Source organism: Thalassophryne amazonica, chromosome 12 (genome assembly GCF_902500255.1).
Source record: "Thalassophryne amazonica chromosome 12, fThaAma1.1, whole genome shotgun sequence".
Classification (NCBI taxonomy): domain Eukaryota; kingdom Metazoa; phylum Chordata; class Actinopteri; order Batrachoidiformes; family Batrachoididae; genus Thalassophryne; species Thalassophryne amazonica.
In genome coordinates, this window is record NC_047114.1 from 27234975 (window position 1) to 27255494 (window position 20520).

At 41.2% G+C, this 20520-nt stretch overlaps 1 protein-coding gene across 2 annotated transcripts in view; it reads left to right on the forward strand.

Annotated features, from left to right (window-relative positions):
• The first annotated feature begins 9528 nt into the window (after positions 1-9528).
• ano8a (anoctamin 8a) overlaps positions 9529-20520 on the forward strand; it is a 127740-nt gene continuing 116748 nt past the window's right edge. For both annotated transcript variants that reach the window (XM_034183015.1, XM_034183016.1), the window contains exon 1: positions 9529-9779. In XM_034183015.1, coding sequence (XP_034038906.1) covers positions 9620-9779 — 160 coding nt within the window. In that variant the 5' untranslated portion in view covers positions 9529-9619. The remainder of the gene's footprint in view (positions 9780-20520) is intronic.

Genomic DNA, 20520 nt, shown 5'->3' on the forward strand with positions numbered 1-20520 from the left:
AGCCTATGAGGTCTTCATGCAAATGTTCAATGAAGCTTATGAAAAATAATTTCCAATCATTAAATTATCTGGTGATACATCCAGAAAGCAAAGCCCATGGTTTTCTTAGGGACTACAAAAATCCTTATTCAGAAAAAACAAGTTGTATAAAAAATATTTATCATCTCCTTCACCTTTAAATTTATCAACCTATAAATTCTATAAAAATAAATACACTACTCTTGTTAGGGCTGCACAGAAGAAATACGTGAGTGACAATTTCAAAAAACCTAAACAATATTAAGGGACCTGGAAAATAATCATGAACTACTTAAAAAGAAACATGTTTATCAAAATATCCGTCAACTTTTTCAGATGGATCTAGAGTTCTCTCTGATCCGTTTGATATTGCTAGCAAGTTTAATAATTTCTTTCAAGTGTTGGTGCTTCTCTTGCAAATGGTGAATTTGAACCCACTAATTCCAATGAGGTTTGTGAAATCATTGCTGGTCTGCATCCATCTGCAGATGGCCATGATGAAATAAGTACATCTGTTGTTAAATTTGTTATACATAAATTTTTGAACCACTTACACATATTTTTTCTTTGTCTTTGAAAACGGGCATAGTACCTTCTGATTTAAAGATTGCTAAAATCATACCTCTGTTTAAAAAAGGTGAGTTCTGCATCTTTTTTAAATTATCGTCCTATCTCAGTCTTGCCATGGTTTTTCAAAGATCTTGGAGAAAACTTGTTATAAAAGATTAAATAATCATTTGTTTAAGAACTCAAGTTTTATATAATTATCAATATGGTTTTCGGAAAAATCATTCAACTTATGGCTCTGATCGAATTCATCCATCCATCCATCCATCCATTTTCTTACGCTTTATCTGGAGTCGGGTCCGCGGGGGGCAGCAGCTCAAGCAAAGCCGCCCAGACCTCCCGATCCACACACACCTCCCCCAGCTCCTCCGGGGGAACCCCAAGCCGTTCCCAAGCCAGCCTAGAGATGTAGTCCCTCCAGTGTGTCCTGGGTCTTCCCCGGGCCTCCTCCCAATGGATGTGCCCAGAACACCTCTCCAGCGAGGCATCCAGGGGGGCATCCGGAAAAGATGCCCTAGCCACCTCAACTGACTCCTTTTGACGTGGAGGAGCAGCGGCTCGGCTCCGAGCTCCTCCCAAGTGACCGAGCTCCTCACCCTATCTCTAAGGGAGCGCCACCCTGCAGAGGAAACTCATCTCGGCCGCTTTTACTCGCAATCTCGTTCTTTCGGTCATGAGCCAAATCTCATGACCATAGATGAGGATCGGAACATAGATTGATCGGTAAATCGAGAGCTTTGCCCCCCTACTCAGCTCTCTCTTCACCATGACGGTCCGATACAGCGACCACATCACTGCAGATGCTGTACCGATCCGTCTATGGATCTCACGCTCCATCCATCCCTCACTCGTGAACAAGACCCCGAGATACTTAAACTCCTCCACTTGAGGCAAGGACACTCCACGGACCTGAAGAGGGCAAAGCACCTTTTTCCAGTCGAGAACCATGGCCTCGGATTTGGAGGTGCTGATTTTCATCCCGGACACCTCACACTCGGCTGCGAACCGCCCCAGTGCACGCTGAAGGTGATAGAATTAATTTAGCTTTGGAAAATGAGTTTGGTATTGGTGTGTTTTTAGATCTTTCAAAAGCATTTGATACAGTAAATCATGAAATTTTGCTTTCAAAGTTAAACAAATATGGATTTAAGGCAACTGTACATACATGGCTTAGTAATTATTTATCTGAAAGAAAACACTATGTTTCTCTAAACCTGGAGTCAAATATCAATTGTATAGAGTGTGGAGTACCTCAAGGTTCAATTCTGGGACCGTTATTGTTTATAATATATATTACTGATTTTGATTCTGTTTCCACTACTACATTCTCTTTGTTGATTGCTGATGATACTACTCTTTTTATTTCCAGCAAAGATACTGATAGTTTAGTCAGTACTTTAAATAATGATAAATATAAAAAAGTCTAATTTTATGTTATTTGCTGGCAATAAAAATGTAATCATGGTGTAATAAAAAATTGCATTGATAATGAAATAATATCAAGGGGTCTCATCTATATGTTGTTTTGGGTGTGTGGCTAGATGAGAAGCTGTCTTGGAGAGAACATATTGATCATGTTTGTAAAAAAATAACCAAGTCAATAGGAATCATAACCAAAATAAAATATTTAGTACATCACAAATGTCTTTTAACATTATATTATAGTTTAGTTTATCCATATTTAAGTTATTGTAATATTGTATGGGGAAGTACCTTTGCAACTTATATCACGGGTCACTTTAGACAATGTACGTACTTTGGTTTTTAATTGCACTCCTCCCACTGCACTGTTTTTTCTGTTTCTCTGTTTTCTGCTGCACACAGCCTTTCATATTTCATATTCTTTTTTTATCTTATTTTGACACATATGTTATATTTTATCCTAGCATTTTATCTCTTCTTAATGTTGCACCATTGTACCGAAGCAAATTCCTAGTCTGTGAATCCTGTTCACTGGCAATGGCAATAAACTTCTTCTGATTCTGATTCTGATTCTGATAAACAAAATATTTCTTCTACAGAAGAATTTGCTCGAATAGCTACTTCTTCAAAACCTTGTGCTCCAAGTGCACCTCTGTTTTTTAAATTGCAGCTCTTAAATATTTTCCATACGAGTATAAATATTTTCTTGACCGGTACATTTGTTTTCAGAGCTCTTTATGATATTAAGTGGCCTTCCTTCATTAAATATTATTTTGTGCATAACCATCAAATTCATATTATCCGACCAGACAGCCTGCACATTGCATTTACCTTTGCATACAGCGACTCGTTATCAGCATCACATCAGATATCATGGCGTTAAATCTTGGAATGATAATGTACATCTTGTGAATCCATCTATCACCTTATATACGTATAAAAGTGGACTAAAAGTGAAGATTCTGCAGGAGTATTTACAATGATTGTTATAATCTGGAAAAATGGGTAATTCTGTTATATTCTGTTATGTTTGCTTTGTTCGGGAGTGGATTCTCTATAAGCCTTTTTGGCTTCCACCACTCCCTTGCACATTACTTATATTGTATTTTTTTCTCTTTCTCTCTCTTTTGTTGTTTTATGTATATACATTATTTTGTATGTTTTATTTTGTGCTAAATAAATCAAATCAAATCAAACTCAGTCTCTCCAAGGGATCCTTAGAAGGATCACATTAGAGAAATCACTAAGACTGCTTTCTAACACTCAGGAACACTGTGCAGGAATAAAAACTATAATAAAAACCAAATTAAATCCATATGAAATAAAAACCAAATTAAAATTATGCAGTACAATTGGTCAGATAGAAAAAGCAGCCTTAAACAGTTGGGTTTTGAGTTTGGATTTGAAAAGTGGGACAGAGTTTGTATTTCTGAGGACAGGTGGTAATGACTTGTAGTAACATTAATGAGTAATATTGTGAAGCTTCATCCTGTCCTGTCTATGGCGGACACGGAGACTGATCCATGCCTTGTCTCTTCTAGATTGAAGTACTGCAACATCCTATTCTCTGGTTTATCGCAGTCAAGCATCAGAGGTCTCCAACCGGTTCAAAATACTGCTGCTAGAAAGTTGATTGGAGTAGAAGGTTTGACCATATTACCTCGATTTTGGCCCTCCCTTCATTGGCTTCTTTTCATACGAGGTAAGATTTGAGGTTTTGTTGTTACTATCATACAAAATCCTTCATGGACTGGCGCCTCTCTATCTGTCCAACCTAATTAAATCTTACATACCAGCCCATGTTCTGCATTCTCAGAATGCAGTATTACTGTGTGTCCCTAAGGTTAAAAAGAAGTCAGCAGGCCACAGAGCTTTCCCTTATCATGCGCCTGTTCTCTGGAGAAATCTGCCTGCTGAGATTAAACAGCCTGACTCTCTGGAGTCATTCAAGTGTAGATTGAACACTCATCTGTTTTCTGTTTTATATGGCTTAACCCTCTGGGGTCCGAGGGCAATTTTTGGACAGTTCACTCGCCTGGCATAAATGTTTTATTATTGCTGTCAACAGCTCTCCGTGCATCCCACAATCAAGTTTTATGTCTCTTTTTTTCAGGACAACCTGTGCTTTCATAATACAAGGTCTATTAGATAGAAACCGACACTTTTATTTTTTTTTAACTATATGGATTTGAATGACATGCGATTACAACAATCATGCTTGAACCCTCGTGCGCATGCGTGAGTTTTTTCACGCGTGTCGGTGACGTCATTTCCCTGTGGGCAGGCCTTGAGTGAGATGTGGTCCCGCCCTCTCGGCTGAATTCCTTTGTTTCACACGCTGCTCGAGACGGCAACACGTTGCTTTAATCAAAATTTTTTCTGGACCTGTGAGGAATATCCGGTGGACACTATTCGAGAAATTAAGCTGGTTTTCGGTGAAAAGTTTAACGGCTGATAGAGATTATGGGGTGTTTCTGTTGGTGTAAGGACTTCCCATGGAGCGGGACGTCGCGCAGCATTTCCAGGCGCCGTCGTCGGCCTGTTTTCGACCTGAAAACATCCTAATTTAAGGCTTAATTCACCCAGGACGTCGTGAGACAACAGTTAAGATTCAGAAGAGGCCGGCATGAGGACTTTATGTGGACATTCCACTGTTTAAGGACATTTTGTAATGAAAGACGTGCACGCCGAGTCGTTTCCGTGACGACTCGGCGAATCTGTGTGTGCCGCGACAGGAAAAACATCTCCGTGTTGAAAACCATTTGTAAAATTCAGGCGGCTTTTAATGGCTTTCAACTTTCTGTAACTGAGTGGAGTGACAAAACACTCACTCCAAGCCTGCTCACAGGCGAATGACGCAACCGACAGGCATGAAAAAACTCACGAATGCGCACGAGGGTTCAAGCTTGTCTGACGCAATCACACGTGATTCAAATCCATATGGTTTTTAAAAAAAATAATAAGGTCGGATACTTTTCTAACAGACCTCGTGTATACAGTGAGGAAAATAAGTATTTCAACAACCTGTGGTTTGCAAGTATTCCCACTTAGACATCATGGAGGGGTCTGAAATTTTCATCTTAGGTGCATGTCCACTGTGAGAGACATAATCTAAAAAAAAAAAATCCGGAAATCACAATGTATTGATTTTTAATAATTTATTAGTATGTTACTGCTGCAAATAAGTATTTCAACACCTACCAACCAGCAACAATTCTGGCTCACACAGACCTGTTAATTTTTCTTTAAGAAGCCCTCTTATTCTGCACTCTTTACATGTATTAATTGCACCTGTTTGAACTTCTTACCTGTATAAAGACACCTGTTCACACACTCAATCAATCACACTCCTGGTGGGTTGGAGTTCCTACTGGACACAAGCCTCGAGTGTCCTCGGTCCCACTTTTCGAATGGTGTCCACCTGGAGGTCTCGTACAGTTTCTTGAAAAAAATTGATGCAGCAAAGCTCCAAATCGTTCAGACATTTATTCGCAATAAAAAATAGACGAGAGTTTTGTCACTGTAACTGAGAAATTGTTTAACAGCTTGGGCATGTTCCAACTTGCCCGTTAAGGTTTCCAACGGAGGTGTTTTTCCTGTCGCGACCCCCCGCGGTCGGGTCCGGCCCGACATGCGACTCTGCCCGCACGTTCTTTCATTACAAAATGTCCGTTAACAATGGAATGTCCGAATAAACTCCTCATGCCGACTTCTTCTGAAAGTTCTCTGTTCTCTGACGACTTACTGGGTCAACAGAGCCTGAAATGTGGAAGTTTTCAACTTGAAACGGCGAGACGCTGCCGCCTCGAAGCGCAGGTCACCGTCGAGAAAGCAACAGAGTTATCCAGTGACATTCACATGAAAACTAGTGGAGCAATCCTGATAGTTACACACTCTTTGTATGAGCATGTGAGATTGTCATCAGAGGCTCTCCGTCTGCTCCGTCTGCTTTCACTGATCGCTGTGCGTAATGGCGCAGAGCGCATGGAGCCCAACAGTACTCGTTGGAGCACCCAGGGGGCTATTCAAATGGGCCAACTAGTAACATATCACTCCTGAAAGCGATCTTTGGCTTTTCACGTGAGGTAAATCTGCCCTACGATTGGATTTTGGAAAACCATGTGACAGTGAACCAATTGGACACTCACATTGCGCACATCATCACACAGCTTCTATGAGGAGTACAAAGATGACCGATGGCTTGGCGCGAAAGTCCCGCGGAGTTAACTTTCAGCAAAAAAAATAAGTTTCTATCTCATATCATTAAAAAGTTATTTATAATTTAGTAAAGCTTGGTCTTAACCGTTGTATACAACGGCGTCGGCCCCAGAGGGTTAATATTGTATGGACCATTTATGCTTCTCCTTCTTAATTGTGTCATTAACAACACTGAAAAAAGAACTTTAAACTTTAAAACTTTTTTTTCAGTGAATGGAGCAGTCTCAGCCTCATTACATCTAAATTCTGGGTCTGTTAGTAAAACAAAGGGCAAGCTGCCACTGACCTCTGTGTTACTCTGTTAATTAAAGGCTGAGAAATAATGTTTTAGGGGGAGGTGATGGTCTAGTGGTTAAGCGTTGGGCTTGAGACCAGAGGATCCTCGGTTCAAATCCCAGCCTGACCGGAAAATCACTAAGGGCCCTTGGGCAAGGTCCTTAATCCCCTAGTTGCTCCCAGTTTGTAGTGAGTACCTTGTATGGCAGCTCCCTCACATCGGGGTGAATGTGAGGCAGTATTTGTAAAGCGCTTTGAGCATCTGATGCAGATGTAAAAGCGCTCTATAAATGCAGTCCATCTACCATTTTAGGTGCAGTTAGTTCTGGTCGATTGTTTCTGCTCTTTCTTTCTGTTTAAGGTGCTGCTTCCGCATTTTGCCTTCTCATGTTTAGAGTTGCCTGTTAGAGCCCTGCTTGAAGACACAGCTGAAGATTCAACTGCAATGCTGGCATGGGGAAGGAACAGTGGACACTTTACAATGACTTGTTTTTTTTTTAATCATGTTTGATAATTCGTTATACTTTGATTGATCTTTATTATCATTACTATGGCTTAAGCCGTGTTTCACCCCTCTGAGTCTGGTCTGCTTGAGGTTTTTTCCTCAGAAAACACCTTAGGGAGCTTTCATTATAACTTTCGCCTGCATGCTTGCTCAGGAGGATTGTTAAGGTGAGACCTTACCCTTGTGAAGCACCTTGGATGACTTGTGTTGTGATTTTGTGCTTTCTAAATAAAACAGAATAAACCAATGACTTAAGGTGAGTACTGGATGTCTTTAGTACTCAGCTTCTTTGGAGGATCCTTACGCTAGTATCTCACTAGAGTGCGACAGCCTGTAAAATTCATAAGGTTCGCAGATGCTCATGTCCCCTCGCCTCAGTTGCGGGGCGGCGCCCACACGTCACTTGACTTTTGAACAGTCCAAATAATTCTCGAGATAATCTTCCTTGTCAAATCATCAGATGGGTGCCTCACACCCCTCACCACATCATCACATGTTGGACAACTTGTGAGGGGTTGACACAGTTTTCCTTTGATCGGAGAGGAACAGCATTTCCAGAAGAAGTCAAATGAGTCCAGCAGCCTCCAGCCACCTGGCTCTGCAGCCAAGCTGGCACCCACCTGTTGTGCACCCATGTAAGCGGTCTGCATGCATCCTGTCTGGCCATGAACAAGCTGTAGAACTGGATTCATCATGTTTCCCTCTATTTATTAATGTATTTATTATTTATTTATTTTTCTGAGGAAAGAAGTACAAATTAAGTATAATGCTCCTGGTCAGTGCACACCTGACATGCACAGGCATTAGCGGGCTGGATGGAAGTAAGTTTTATGTGTGACCCACCTGTGAACTCACAGCACTGTTTCTTTCTCTTTTTGCTCTGTATGCACCACTCTGCATTTAATCATTAGTGATCGATCTCTGCTCCCCTCCACAGCATGTCTTTTTCCTGGTTCTCTCCCTCAGCCCCAACCAGTCCCAGCAGGGGACTGCCCCTCCCTGAGCCTGGTTCTGCTGGAGGTTTCTTCCTGTTAAAAGGGAGTTTTTCCTTCCCACTGTGGCCAAGTGCTTGCTCACAGGGGGTCGTTTTGACCGTTGGGGTTTTACATAATTATTGTATGGCCTTGCCTTACAATATAAGGCGCCTTGGGGCAACTGTTTGTTGTGATTTGGCGCTATATAAAAAAAAAATTGATTGATTGATTGATTGATATTACACTGATCCTACATGGGAGGTGGGTTAATGCAATTATTATCAGTTTCTCTGTAATTTTAGCTCCATCTGAATGCACCATTTCAGTTAATTTTACAGACTACATGACCTGCGTCAGTGAAGATTCCAGCAACTTCTGCCTTCTGCAAAACAGTCTGGAGAAATGACCTCAAATTGTACAAATCCTGTGCAAATACAAACATTAGTAATATCTTGTGTTGAAGGACTTGTCCTTGATTTTTCTCAGGTATGGAAGTGCTTAAAGGGGTATTTCGTAAAACAATCAACCTGCAATTGTAGAGATTTGGGTTTAATAGAATTTCTGCATCAATTTGTTTACTTGTATGTAAAGTTTTGATCAGGGTCATTTGGGTAATTTCTGTTGACATTATTATTCAAAAAGAGTAAACACAGTTGTTTGACTATAAATGGCTTCACACTAATCATGAGTGGAAAAACATTTTGTGTTATCATTCATATTCTCTGAGAAATAGCCAAAAAAGCAAAGCAAAAAAAATAAAATAAAAAAAAATGCCAGGGTATGTAAACTTTTGAGCACAACTGTATTGATGTGATCAGTCAACAGATTTTTTTAAATTATTATTTCAATTACAACAAAACCATCCAAACAAAAACCATAAACAGTTACACAGAAATCCCACAAAATAATAATAACGGCCGCTCAGCAGGAAATAAACACAAAAGTCAATTAAAGAAAAGGAAAACAAAAACAAAACAGCTCATTTCTCTTTAAATAAAAATTCCTTTTGTATTTTTTTTTAAGTTATGGCACTCTTTTTGCAGTTGATAAAGGATAAAGCTTGAATATATCCATAAAACTCAAACAAGAAGGATTTAAAATTTGTCAATAATTCCTACAAAGTTGCACCTGCAATTTACCACACAAAATAAACATATTCACAAGAAATCCAGTGTCAGGATTGGACTGTTCAAAATGCATCTTAGTTGCTTCCTTCTTCTTCCTTTGACTTTACCTGATATATAGTTCTCCAAATTAATCCAAAAATTAGATGAGTGTGTGCAAGAAAAAAGTAATGTGTCAAAGATTCTGCATTTGTCTTCACTGTCTGATAAGTTTACTTTGGTAGGATGCATATTGTGCAAGATCCTCACATGCATTTCCTTGATCTTGTTCGTGATGCAACACATTTGTACGGTAACATCAAGCGATCACGCTGAATTGTGACGTCACCGCTCAGTCACAAATGGGGTGCGTGCGTGTCTGTGTCACGAATCGATGTCCCTCCTCCTCCTCCTCCTCCTCGTCCTCCTCGTCGTCGTCGGTCAGGTGCGTCCTGCGCCTTTTGTTGGAGCTGTCATGCACTAGGAGCTCCGTGCTCGTCTTCCGTCCACCAGGAGCAGCGGAGCGGCGGAGCAGCATGCAGGCGGAGGACGCAGGCTGCGCCGCGAGCGGCAGCAGCGGCTCCGTAGACGGCGGCGGAGGCGCAGGAGAGCGGACGGACAGGACGGAGCCCGCCGAGCCTCAGGCTCGAATCAACAACCCGCAGCAGACGTCCTCCTCGGCGTCCGGGGTGCTGGGTGAGTGTGCGCGTGCACGAGGGGATGCTTTTCTGCAGATGACGCCATAAAGCAGCTGCAGTCAGTGACGCGCGCCCGACGCAGAACAAGGCGCATCGTCTGGAAGCGCGCGTACACACCGACACAGGCCCAGACTCTGTGCGCACTGGCGCGCGTGGATGTGGTGCACGTGTACAAGAGTTAAGATACATTTTCCTGTCAGAGTCAGATAACTTAAAAAAAAACACAGTAAATTATTATTTTTAAAACGCAGAGTGTGAGACTGAGGGATTAACTCCGTCCGGCACCATTTAAAACCCACAATGTGCAAAAATATTTCTGCTTTATTTTAATGGGAATTACAAGTTAGGGCTATAACATTCCCATGATTAGTGAACATGGTAAATCCAACCTCTGTGACCAGCACCCAACAACAGTCCAGAGGTTTTAACAACAGTGTGACATTAACCTTTAAGCTTTTACAGCCATTTTTATACACCATCCCCATCTTCAGAAGCTGAAGGTTAATGGACAAACAAATAGAATTCTAAATATTGCACTCACTAATTGTCTGTCTCGAACCCACGATCACCTTGAGATGCTCTACCTGGTGTTTACTGCAGCCTCCACTTGTTTCATGTTTGTGGGTTTTTCTGCCTTCAGTTTTATCTTCAGTAATTGATAACATGTTCTCCTGGGTTGAGGTCATCTGACTTTGAAGATTCAAAGAGGATCTGGTGTGCTGCCAAAGCAACCCAAGAGCTTTTTGGGTCATTGTCCATCTGTACATTGAAGCTCTGTCCTGTCAGTTCTGCAGCATTTTGGTTGAATCTGAGCAGATGGTTTAGTCCAATAGTAAGTCCTTATAGATCAGAAGAGAGTTCATAACTCCCCTGGGACTGGACACCAGTCCACCATAGGTTAGTTCCCAGCCAATGGTGGTACCCATTTTACAGCTGAGTGGACTGAGACAATGCAGACTAAGTGTCTTGTCCAAGGCCACAAACAAAAGACAACTAAAGGTATTTTTTGGCCAAGTCTAATCTGACCTTCCTGTTTTTGAGTGTCACCAGTTCTTGATACATTGTGCTAAACCCTCTGAATTTACATTAATGAAGATGTTGCTCGATTGCAGATTTCAAAAATGCTAGTCTGCCTCCTCCAGAGTCTTGTTGACTTGGCCTGATGTTGTGAAGGGGTTTTGTTTACCAAGGAAAGACTTCTGCTACCATCCACTGAGGTGCTTCACTTGTATTACGAGGAAACATCAGCTATGACATTTTGGCCATGTGGCACATTTCCAGCACACAGGTGCCTCAGCATTGACAACACTAGTGACATGAAAAGACTAATGGGGTAATCATGCTGCAAATGGCTGCAGCAAACAGATGGTTACTATCCAGAAGAGGGGATGGAGCTGTTATCTGTTGCTATCCACGACCCAAGCCAGCATAGCGTGGTGGATGCAGCAACATGCACCACCACCACGTGGTCCCAGACCTGGCCTGTGGTCTTCCAGGCCTTTTGGTGTTACTTATCTTGGTAGGACATTCCTTCTTTAAAAAAAAAATGTACTAAATGATTGCTTTTGTCATTTCTAACAATTCTCCTGTCTGTCTGAAAGGTTTATTTAGTTTTCAGCCTTGTTCACTTACATCAGCACCTCTTTGGACCTCCATATTGAGAGTTCCAATGAACAGCTACCAAATGCAAATTCTGCACTTTGAATCAACACCAGACCCTTTTATCTGCGTAATGTGAGAGGGAATCAGGAGGGAACAGGTCACACCTGACCACGAAACCGCTGGTCAATCATCTGTCCAATTACTTATGGCCTCTGAAAACAGAATGGACTGTATCTAAAAATTGCTGTAACTCTTCAATAGTGAATACAGTGGGAAGGGGCATTACAGCAGGTTTGACATATGGCAGCGTGTATGTTGTAAGAATGTTATGACGGAGTGCGCGCGCTGGCGAGATGGTGGCGTGTGATATGAGTACGCGCACGCTCGAACCTTCTGCAAAGCGATCTGTGCTGTATTCCATCATGAGGCGTATGACAAGCTATTATACACAGAGACACAGGGGTTTCGAAGAGACGAGGGTAAACGTGTACATGTAAACACAGGAGCCGCTGTCTTCCTCGCCACGTGCCTCCGTTCTGCCGTTTCACCATCTAACGCCATCATCAAACTGAGTCAAATGAGATTAAAATTAACTTTATACTTCAGTGCCTCCTTCGTAGTTCCAACAGTGTGACACAAAACCAATCTGGCGTAGCTCTGCGGGAATTATTTTGGAGGCAGTAACTGTCAGTTTGACCCATAAGATGACTTAGTCTGGAAGGAGACAAACATGTTGAGACAACACATCGCTGTGCTGACAGACTGATGGGTGGGCTTTCCTGACAGGTGGTGTTAATGTGTTTATAAGGTGATGGCTCTGTGTTTGGGTTCCAGAGTGCGCTGTGCGCTCTGTCAGAACGTAACGGCAGGGGTTAAGACGTTCTGTCTGACATGTTATCCTGAACAGCCTGACCCTCTCCAGGCTGTCCGCTTTTTGGCTCGCTGTACTCAGACAGATCATACGTCATATCAGTGTGCAACAAAATGTAAGACTGGATAAAGAAGAACATAGTGTGCACTTTGCACTCATTTGACACTTTTGACCTTTTCACATATACTCCCTTGTTTAAAAGAACCAGACTCAGTCCTCTTAAAGTTATGCAGCGTTTACTCATTGGCAGGACGTGTTACAAATGTCATATTTGCGTCATTCTTGGAACATTCCTGACATTCTTAACGTGACTTAACGCATCTGAACAGGTTTCTTAATAGTGCATGTCGGTGTGTGATATTCGTGATTTTCGTGGAGCATGTTTTTGGCTGTCAAAAAAATCTTCTGCAAATGCCACACACCACCCTCATTTCGCCTCATATAATGGAGGTCGCAACTGAGCATGTAGATCCGTCTTGATTAGTGGTGATCCTTAATAGAGCGTGACAGCGTTCTTCTCTGACATGCTCACAATTAAACCCTGCTGCACTGCATTCACTGTCATTGCTGCAGTATGCTGAAGGAGGACAGTGACGCCAAGTCAGCTAAAAGTCTCGTTCCAGTGCTCCTCAGTGCGCTCCTGCAGGTGTTCCACCTGCTACATGTGCCTGATGTTTGGGAAAACTTGCGAGATGAGAGCTGCGTGGAGCCACACATCTGGCTCTCTCCATCTCTTCCTCCTTTCTGTGCCACTCCATGGCACAGAGACCAACTAAGCATGCAGTCACAAAGTTCTTCCGCTGTGGCTTTTGAGGAGCAAACTGGGGCGATCTGAATTGTTCAGTAACTGATGGATAAATATGGGTGTGTGTGTGTGTGTGTGTGTGTGTGTGTGTGTGTGTGTGTGTGTGTGTGTGTGTGTGTGTGTGTGTGTGTGTGTGTGTGTGTGTGTGTGTGTGTGTGGAGACAATTCACCTCATTCACAACGTGACAGAACATAACGATGCGCTGTTCCATGGAATAGTGCAGAACAGCACGGAACATTATTCTTGACCATGCTTAATGGTTCCTGATAATTCTTCAGCAACAAGTGCCATTAATCATAACATGTGGTAACAGGTTGCAGCAGTTCCTGAGGACACGTGACGCCTCTGCCTCAAATCATCACATTTGTGATCAGCGGCTAAGAATGTATACTTCGTGGCATTTGTGGCTTGTTGTCATTATGTGTAAATGCAGTGTTAGAGTTCTTTTTGTGTTCACATTGTGAGTTGACTTCAAAGAGGACTCGGCTCTCTTTCTGCTCCACTTCAGCTCTGATGGGGTCTCAGTCATCTTTCTGAACACACTATAGTTCCTCTAGACTTTTACTGCACTGCATTCTGGGTAGTTTTCACAAAATATCTGCTGCTCCTGGGCTTGCTGGTTAAATTAGTCCAAACACACAGGGCTCTATGCCATTGCGGGAAAGTTGGGGTCAGATCTTAAAAAAAAAAAAATATATATATATATATGTGTGTGTGTGTGTGTGTGTGTGTGTGTGTATATATGTATGTCAAAGTAGAGTCTGCGATGGGATTGGAGTCTGTACGGAGAATCTACTGGCAGAATCCCAGTAGAGACTCTGATCGGAAACTCTACTCGTAAGAAAGTTCTTACTTTCTTACTGTGATCACTTCAGCATGGTGTGGCTCTAATGTGAATTTGATATGGCAGATATTTTTCTTATTTCCACAGGAAGGTATTGCTGTCATTCTATGTCTAGATATCATCTTGTCATGATAATGAATGGCTTGGTAGAATCAGAGTCTCTACTAGTTGAGTCTCCGATCGCAGTCTCTACTTTGACACACACACACACACATAAATATATATGTATGTATGTATGTATATATAACAAAAATATAAATGCAATACTTTTGTTTTTGCTTCCATTTTTCATGAGCTGAACTCAAAGATCTAAAACATTTTCTATACATTTTCTATTTCTCTCAAATATTGTTCACACATCTGTCTAAATTGGTGTTAGTGAGCACTTCTTTGCTGAGATAATCCATCCCACCTCACAGGTGTGGTATGTCAAGATGCTGATTAGACAGCATGATTATTGCACAGGTGTGCCTTAGGCTGGCCAGAATAAAAGGCCACTCTGAAATGTTCAGTTTTATATTGTTCCTTAATTTCACTTAGCACAGAATTGTAGGAGTAAAACTTGTACACTCAGCATTATGCTGATTGAATATTTTAGTTGTTAAAATTATATTTAGTAGTAGTAGTAGTAGTATGTGCAAAATGTCTTCAAAGTGGTCTTTACTCCAATGGGGGGAGCTGTTCACACCCCTCGCCCCCCTGGCCCTCCTCAGACATCAGTGTCTCTGTGTTCAGCAGAATAAATTAAAGCAGCTCAGAATTTGATAATCTTTTGTAATCTACTGTAGGAGACACAATTCATGGCAGTTTAAGTTTTGTGTTATGTTTCATGTCATTTGATGTTATGCATGGGTTATAAATAACGTTTAAAAGGTTAAACACACATTAATGTTGGATGGACATAATATGAACCCCCGGCTGCAAGTCTGTAGAAAGCCAGTACAGACGTCCTGCAGCCTGAATGGTGAAGGAAAAAGACTAAACCGTTACCCTCTGAATGTAACAGCACACAGTCGACTCTGGAGGATTTATTGTTTTGATCACTGCTCTGCTTCAGAGTTTTTTTCTGAAGTTTGACACTAAGTGCAGCTCAGCTCGCGTCACAGTGAGAGACAGAGACAGAGACTGGACTTTGTACGCATGAAGAAAAGCAGCGTGCTCTGGCCACACAGACATCTGTCTTAAAAATTTACAAATGAACAAAAAAACGCAAAGTGAACCCTGCGCGCTTTGTGCACACGATCCGTAAATTAGGTGAACCATACTCAGACCATGACCTCTGGTCTGAATGCAGTTTTAAAGGGGTCTGGGTACGGCTGGAGTGTTCATGTGCACAAAAAATGCAGAGTCATTGATCTGAGTTGGTTTTGAGGGCTGTGAAAACATCCTAACTCACAAGCTTCCACTGACAAGTGATGCTTTTCTGTAGAAGGATTTTATAAAATGATTTTGACCTTTTGACTGCAAAATCACTCGTCTTCTTGGGGTCATCATGCCGAACACATGCCAAGTTTGATGACAGACAAACAGTTAGGAAAGAAGTTAATATGTGATCACAAAATGTTTACAAACTATGCTCCAGTGACCTTTGACTGGTTGACCCCCAAATCAATAGCCATCTTGGGGTCATTATGTGTAACAAATAAACAGACTTTGGTGATTGACAGACTGACTGATGGCCTCAGGTGGCTGATGCGTACCCTGCACGAAATACGTAAATGTACAAGTAAATGTACATATGGCTGCAATGGTGTTTTTGAGTATGTACTGTATGACATCAGCATGCCCAAATTTTTCAAGGTGCTCATTACAACGTGTTTAAACGTGCTCTTAACTTACACAAAACTTATCCATAATATATTAGACATACTCCAGTGTTTTTTAATGCAGTTGGCATACGCTGGCTAAATTGTCAAGGTGTGACGAGGCCTTTACAGCATCCACCCAGGCTTATTGGTTGTTGAAATAAAAATAAGGTGTTTTTTTTGGGCCTTGACCATTGATTGTTGACCAAACTACTTCAATGAATCACCTCTAGATATCGATCCACATAATATTCCCACCAATTTTGAAACAAATCTGCCTAAATGTTTTTGAGTTATCATGTACACTAATGCATGCGCATGCACACACACACACACACACACACACACACACACACACACACACACACACACACACACACACACACACACACACACACACACACACACACACACACACACCAGTAAAAACAATGCCCCGTTTTTGCTGCTTCACCATTGTGCAGAATAATGATATGTTCACCAACTGTGCACCACTATCAGCAGCTTTGTAGGCTGTGGAACCCAACCATTGTATTGGTTGGCTGATAATTCAATAAAAAAAAAAAAACTTTATTTGTCCACAGAGGAAAATTCAAACACTTAGAGCAGCAGCATTACGAACAAACAACCCCCCCAAAAAAGTGTACGACAACAAGACAAGCCTAACACTAGAAATAGCCATAACAACAAAGCATTTCAATATACGAGGTCTGTCAATAAAGTAACGGTCCTTTTTATTTTTTTCAAAAACTATATGGATTTCATTCATATGTTTTTACGTCAGACATGCTTGAACCCTCGTGCGCATGCGTGAGTTTTTCCACGCCTGTCAGTGACGTCATTCGCCTGTGAGCACTCCTTGTGGGAGGAGTCGTCCAGCCCCTCGTCGGAATTCCTTTGTCTGAGAAGTTGCCAAGAGACTGGCGCTTTGTTTGATCAAAATTTTTTCTAAACCTGTGAGACACATCGAAGTGGACACGGTTCGAAAAATTAAGCTGGTTTTCGGTGAAAATTTTAACGGCTTTTTGAGGTGATACTGTCGCTTTAAGGACTTCCCACGGAGCGAGACGTCGCGCAGCGCTCCCAGGCGCCGTCGTCAGCCTGTTTCAAGCTGAAAACCTCCACATTTCAGGCTCTATTGATCCAGGACGTCGTGAGAGAACAGAGAAGTTTCAGAAGAAGTCAGTTTCAGCATTTTATCCGGATATTCCACTGTTAAAGGAGATTTTTTTAATGAAAGACGTGCGGGAGGATTGCAGCGTCGGCTCACAGCCGCTGCGACGCTCCGCCACAGGAAAAACACCTCCGTTGGAAGCCTTAAGGACAAGTTGGAACATGTCCAGCTGTTAAACAATTTCTCATATACTCACTCCACTGAAAGCCATCAAAAGCCGCCTGGGTTTTACAAATGGTTATCAACACGGAGGTGTTTTTCCTGTGCCGCCGCACCGCACCGGCTGCGTCCCGACGCGCGGACCCGTCCGCATGTCTTTCATTAAAAAAATCTCCTTTAACAGTGGAATATCCGGATAAAATGCTGGATCAATAGAGCCTGAAATGTGGAGGTTTTCAGCTTGAAACAGGCTGACGATGGCGCCTGGGAGTGCTGCGCGACATCTCGCACCGTGGGAAGTCCTTAAAGCGACAGTATCACCTCAAAATCTCTCATCAGCCGTTAAAATTTTCACCGAAAACCATGTCTGACGTAAAAACATATGAATGAAATCCATATAGTTTTTGAAAAAAATAAAAAGGACCTATACTTTATTGACAGACCTCGTAAGATAATGTAAAATTATAATAAAAATACAATCCAAATTATAAGTGCTTCAGAAGTAAAATAGTTATATCATAAACAAAATATGAATGGATTGCAAACAAAATTTTCAACCTGCCAGGGAAAAGGGGGAAAAATTAAGAGGAGGAACGAAGGCTGCTCTTCTCCTCTGTGTCTTGCACCCCGGCCACTGAAGTCAGCGCCTTGAGGGAAACCACTCAAATGCAGCGTGAAGAGCGCGTGATGGATCCTGTAATCTTTTTAGCTAACCTGAAAGCTTGCTACTCATAAATGGTAGAAAGAGATCTAATAGGAAGTCCAATCATTTTAGAGCAGACTCTGACTACACTTTCTGAATATCAGTCGATATCAACCTATGAACATTTCTGTATTGACATTATTTTTGATTTCATATATATATATATATATATATATATATATATAGTTTTACAGAGTAAACAATGCAGAAAACAGCTTTTGCTTTTGGAGATGTTGGTAATTTAAATGTCTCACAGTATTATTTACAGTACTGTTAAGGATGGCTGGGACCCCCATCACACCTTGGTCACATTAGTTACAAGAGACAGAGGCAAAGCGACCAGCTGCCATTCATTTTCAATCAGAAAGAGCTATGCTGGCTAAAGTAGATGAGAAGTGTATTTTTTGCCAATCTCTGAATGGATCATCTAAGATGTCTGTGTGCTACTATGTCTGTCGATTGAAATTAGCATGTGGTTTCATTTTTAATGCCAACAGCGGTAGCACGTTTAATAGCTATTAGTAGCTTGCACATAGTGTGTCTATATGTATGGGAGCTTGCTTTACCAGGAAGCCCAGTCTTCCTTACACAAAGGAGACTGGGCCCTTTGTGGCCCATGGGCCACCAGTTAGTAACCCTCAGTCCTGTGCTGCAGAATGGCTGACTTGCTGTCACTCTGACCACGTTAGGAATCACAGGGTTTTATACATTTTTAATAACATGTTGGCTTTATCTTTATCTGGTGTGAAAGGAGTTACTGAGGAGTTTTTAACAGCATGAGTGATGAGAGAGAGCATTTCGTGCTGTGCACACGGCCACGTGTGGGCGTGAAGTCCTTCAGCTAATGTCCAACTTGCCTTTCATTTTGTTTAGTGGATCTCAGAATCTGACACTTAGCGCTCTGTCAGATCACTACAAAAATAACATTTCCTCCACAGAAGATTGTTTGTGTGAGAGAATACCACAATCAAAGGACTCTGGATGCACTGAAATGATTGTTCACATCCAAATTCATGTTTTGTTTTGTTTTTTTTGGGGGGGGGGGGGGGGGGGGGCATATTTTTTGTTGATGTTATTAACAAAATATTTCTAGCCTGGCGGGGATTCTTGTTAGCTTAGCGGCCCGCCAGGCTTAGAATATTGTAAGAACAACACTGACCCAAACCAAGTTTAGCCCGTTAGCTGGTTGGTCACTTGAAGACTGCGGGGCGTGTTCATGCTTCATTTGTCCTGCCCAGGTCATCTGTGGTGTCGCACACACTCCACCTCTTCTTCCAAATATGGGTTTGTCATGACTAATGCAGCAGATAAGAGAATATTTAGAGCGGAATCGTGCAAATGGTGATAAAAGCATCAACTTCGGCAGAAATAGTCCTCAGACAATCCTGTTTTGAAAAAAAACGATTACCCACTTGAATTTTCAGTTGGCGTTCAGGCAGGGGTCAATTGAAGAATTACACAGGAGTCAAAATTAAAAGATGCTCCAATCATATTGAAACCGGCCACATTATTTGCCTGATCATAAAGATTCCAAAAAGGTATAGTTTGGGTGGTCTGTAGCTGAATTCTGTGGAGTTATGGGATAAAAACAGCAAGAATGGTGACAAAGGTTACGGTAGGTTTGTACAGGGGTCAAAAGTTAAAGTTGCTCCAATTTTGGTAAAAAGTGATGCAAATTACTAGTTGAGTTAACACGGTTTTAAAAACGAAAAGTTTGGACCATGTATCATCCTTACTTATCACGTTATGGGGTGACATCAGTGACCACTTACCAGTTTTCATTGTTTATAATAGAAACCACTGGAGGAATCAGCCAGAGGAAAAACTAAAATACAGGCGAGAGCAAACAGAGGAAAAGATGAATACACTGAAGTATGATTTACGGGTGCAAAACTGGGAAGAGGTACACAGTGAAGGTGATGTTGATAGAACATATGGCGCTTTTAAAAAAATATTTACATCACTATATGAAAAAAATTGTCCAATAAAACAATACGGTAGAAAACAAAAATTCAAAGATCGGCCATGGTTGATGAAAGGATTACAAAATGCATGTAAAAAGAAAAATACTCTATATAAAGAATTCATAAAACTAAGGACTAAGGAGGCAGAAAATAGATATAAGAAATATAAAAATAAGTTAACTAATATTATAAGGGTTTATAAGGGTATGTAGGAAGGAATTTTATAGTAAGATATTATATGATAACAAAAATAATATCAAAGGAATATGGGATATATTAAATAGCATTATTAAAAATGGTACAAAACAGCAGAGCTATCCTCAATATTTCATTGATAACAATATCAGAAAGGAGAATATGGATGAGGTGGTTAATGGCTTTAATAATTTTTTTGTAAATGTTGGACCTAACTTGGCAGAAAAGATTCCTGATTCATTGTTCTTGATCTTACCATATTTACACTATTGTGCAGAGGTCTGGGGCAATAATTATAAATGTACAACACAACTATTATTCATACTGCAGAAAAGAGCTATAAGAATAATTCATAATACGGGTTATAGAGACCACACAAATTCACTATTCTTAAAATCAAAAATTTTAAAATGTAATGATCTGGTTCATTTTCAGTCAGTACAAATCATGTATAAAGCAATAAACAATTTACTTCCTGGAAATATTAAAAACATGTTCTTTAATGGAGTAGGGGATTATAATCTGAGGGGGGAGTTTAACTTAAAACATCAGTGGGCACGTACAACATTAAAAGGTTTTTGTGTTTGTGGAGTGAGGATGTGGAACAGATTGAGGG